Source organism: Galendromus occidentalis, unplaced genomic scaffold (assembly GCF_000255335.2).
Source record: "Galendromus occidentalis unplaced genomic scaffold, Mocc_1.1 scf7180000075675, whole genome shotgun sequence".
Taxonomy (NCBI): domain Eukaryota; kingdom Metazoa; phylum Arthropoda; class Arachnida; order Mesostigmata; family Phytoseiidae; genus Galendromus; species Galendromus occidentalis.
In genome coordinates, this window is record NW_003803665.1 from 1 (window position 1) to 1,270 (window position 1,270).

General features: G+C 52.0%; 1 protein-coding gene across 1 annotated transcript; it reads right to left on the reverse strand.

Moving 5' to 3' along the window:
* Nucleotides 1-44: 44 nt before the first annotated feature.
* Nucleotides 45-770, reverse strand: LOC100903963 (52 kDa repressor of the inhibitor of the protein kinase-like; the record flags this gene model as incomplete). The annotated part of the gene is made up of 1 exon (XM_003737918.1): nt 45-770. A coding segment is annotated over exon 1 (726 nt), but the record flags the coding sequence as incomplete, so codon positions are not given.
* Nucleotides 771-1,270: the final 500 nt, after the last annotated feature.

The window sequence follows — 1,270 nt, forward strand, 5'->3', positions numbered from 1 at the left end:
CGCGAGCCGACGGGTNTCCCCCCTGGGTCGCGATCGTCTCTGACGATGTAAGTATCTGACGTGGGACTCAGAAGTTCTTTGAATGAGATGAACGCTTTATGGCGCTCCACCCAACGTGTTGCACAAAGAGGCTTCAAGCGGCGTGCTTTGACCTCCGGCATCATGGCTTCGACCGTGTCTTGAAGCAACTTCACCCGGCAAGGGTAAGCGCTCATTAAAGAGCAGGTGCTGGCGATAGTGCCTACCGTCAGTCTGATTCTCGTGTCGTCGATCGAATGAGCCAACGCCAGGTTCAGACAGTGGCTGGCGCAGTGGAAATAGAGGGCTTTCGAAACAATTTTCTTAATCTCCGCTTGAACACTCTTGTACTTCCCTCTCATCGAGCTACACCCGTCATACCCTTGGCCTCTCATGTTCGCGACGAATACCCCTTCTTCGTGCAGGGCTCGGGTGATTGTCGCTGCCAAACCGGCGCCAGTCTCGTCTGTCACAGCGGAAAAGGAGAGGAAGTTTTCTCGCAGAACCTGTTGTCCATCAAACAACGCAACGTAGCGGAAGCGTATCGTGAGCTGATCGATTTTACTGATGTCTGTTGTCTCGTCAGCCAGCACCGAGAAGAACCTGGATGCGTTCACTTCAGCTACGATCTTTTTCCCTGTCAATACACCGATGGAGTCTATCACCTCATTCTGGATTCGCACGCTCGTATAGGCGGCATTTCTCCCACATTCGAGAAAATGCTCTTTGAGACTTTCGTCACCTGCGTCCATTCGGAATCGCAACAACCCTCGGAAATTGCCGTCGTTCTGTTCAGTTTCGTCGATGGTGCCGGAAACGTCGATCCCCGCGTCTCTGTGTCCACTTAGAGCCAGCCCTTGCTTACCGCAAAAAATGATCGTTTTGATGATCGGTATCAATCGTGATCTGTTCTTTGCAATTTGTTGTTGACGCCCTTTGTCAACGAGGCTCCTGACGTCAGTGGAATCTCCGTTTCAAAACCTTTCGATGTTTCTACCATCGAGTTTTGCCTCCTGGTGGTAGCGAGTTTTCTCGAGCTCTGCGAAAACTTGTCGAGCTTCCTTGTATTTATTCAGAGGCGAGCTCACGAGAGACTCTGGTGTCCACTGTCTGCCTGGACCGGACTTTTTCGGTCTTCGCGAAAAGGATACAAAACTTGCACAAAGCACCCCCTCCATGAAGCTCAGTGTAGGCCAACCACGGCCGTTCCCTGAGGTAGTGCAGCTGGAATGCTCGAGTTTGCTGACCCTCC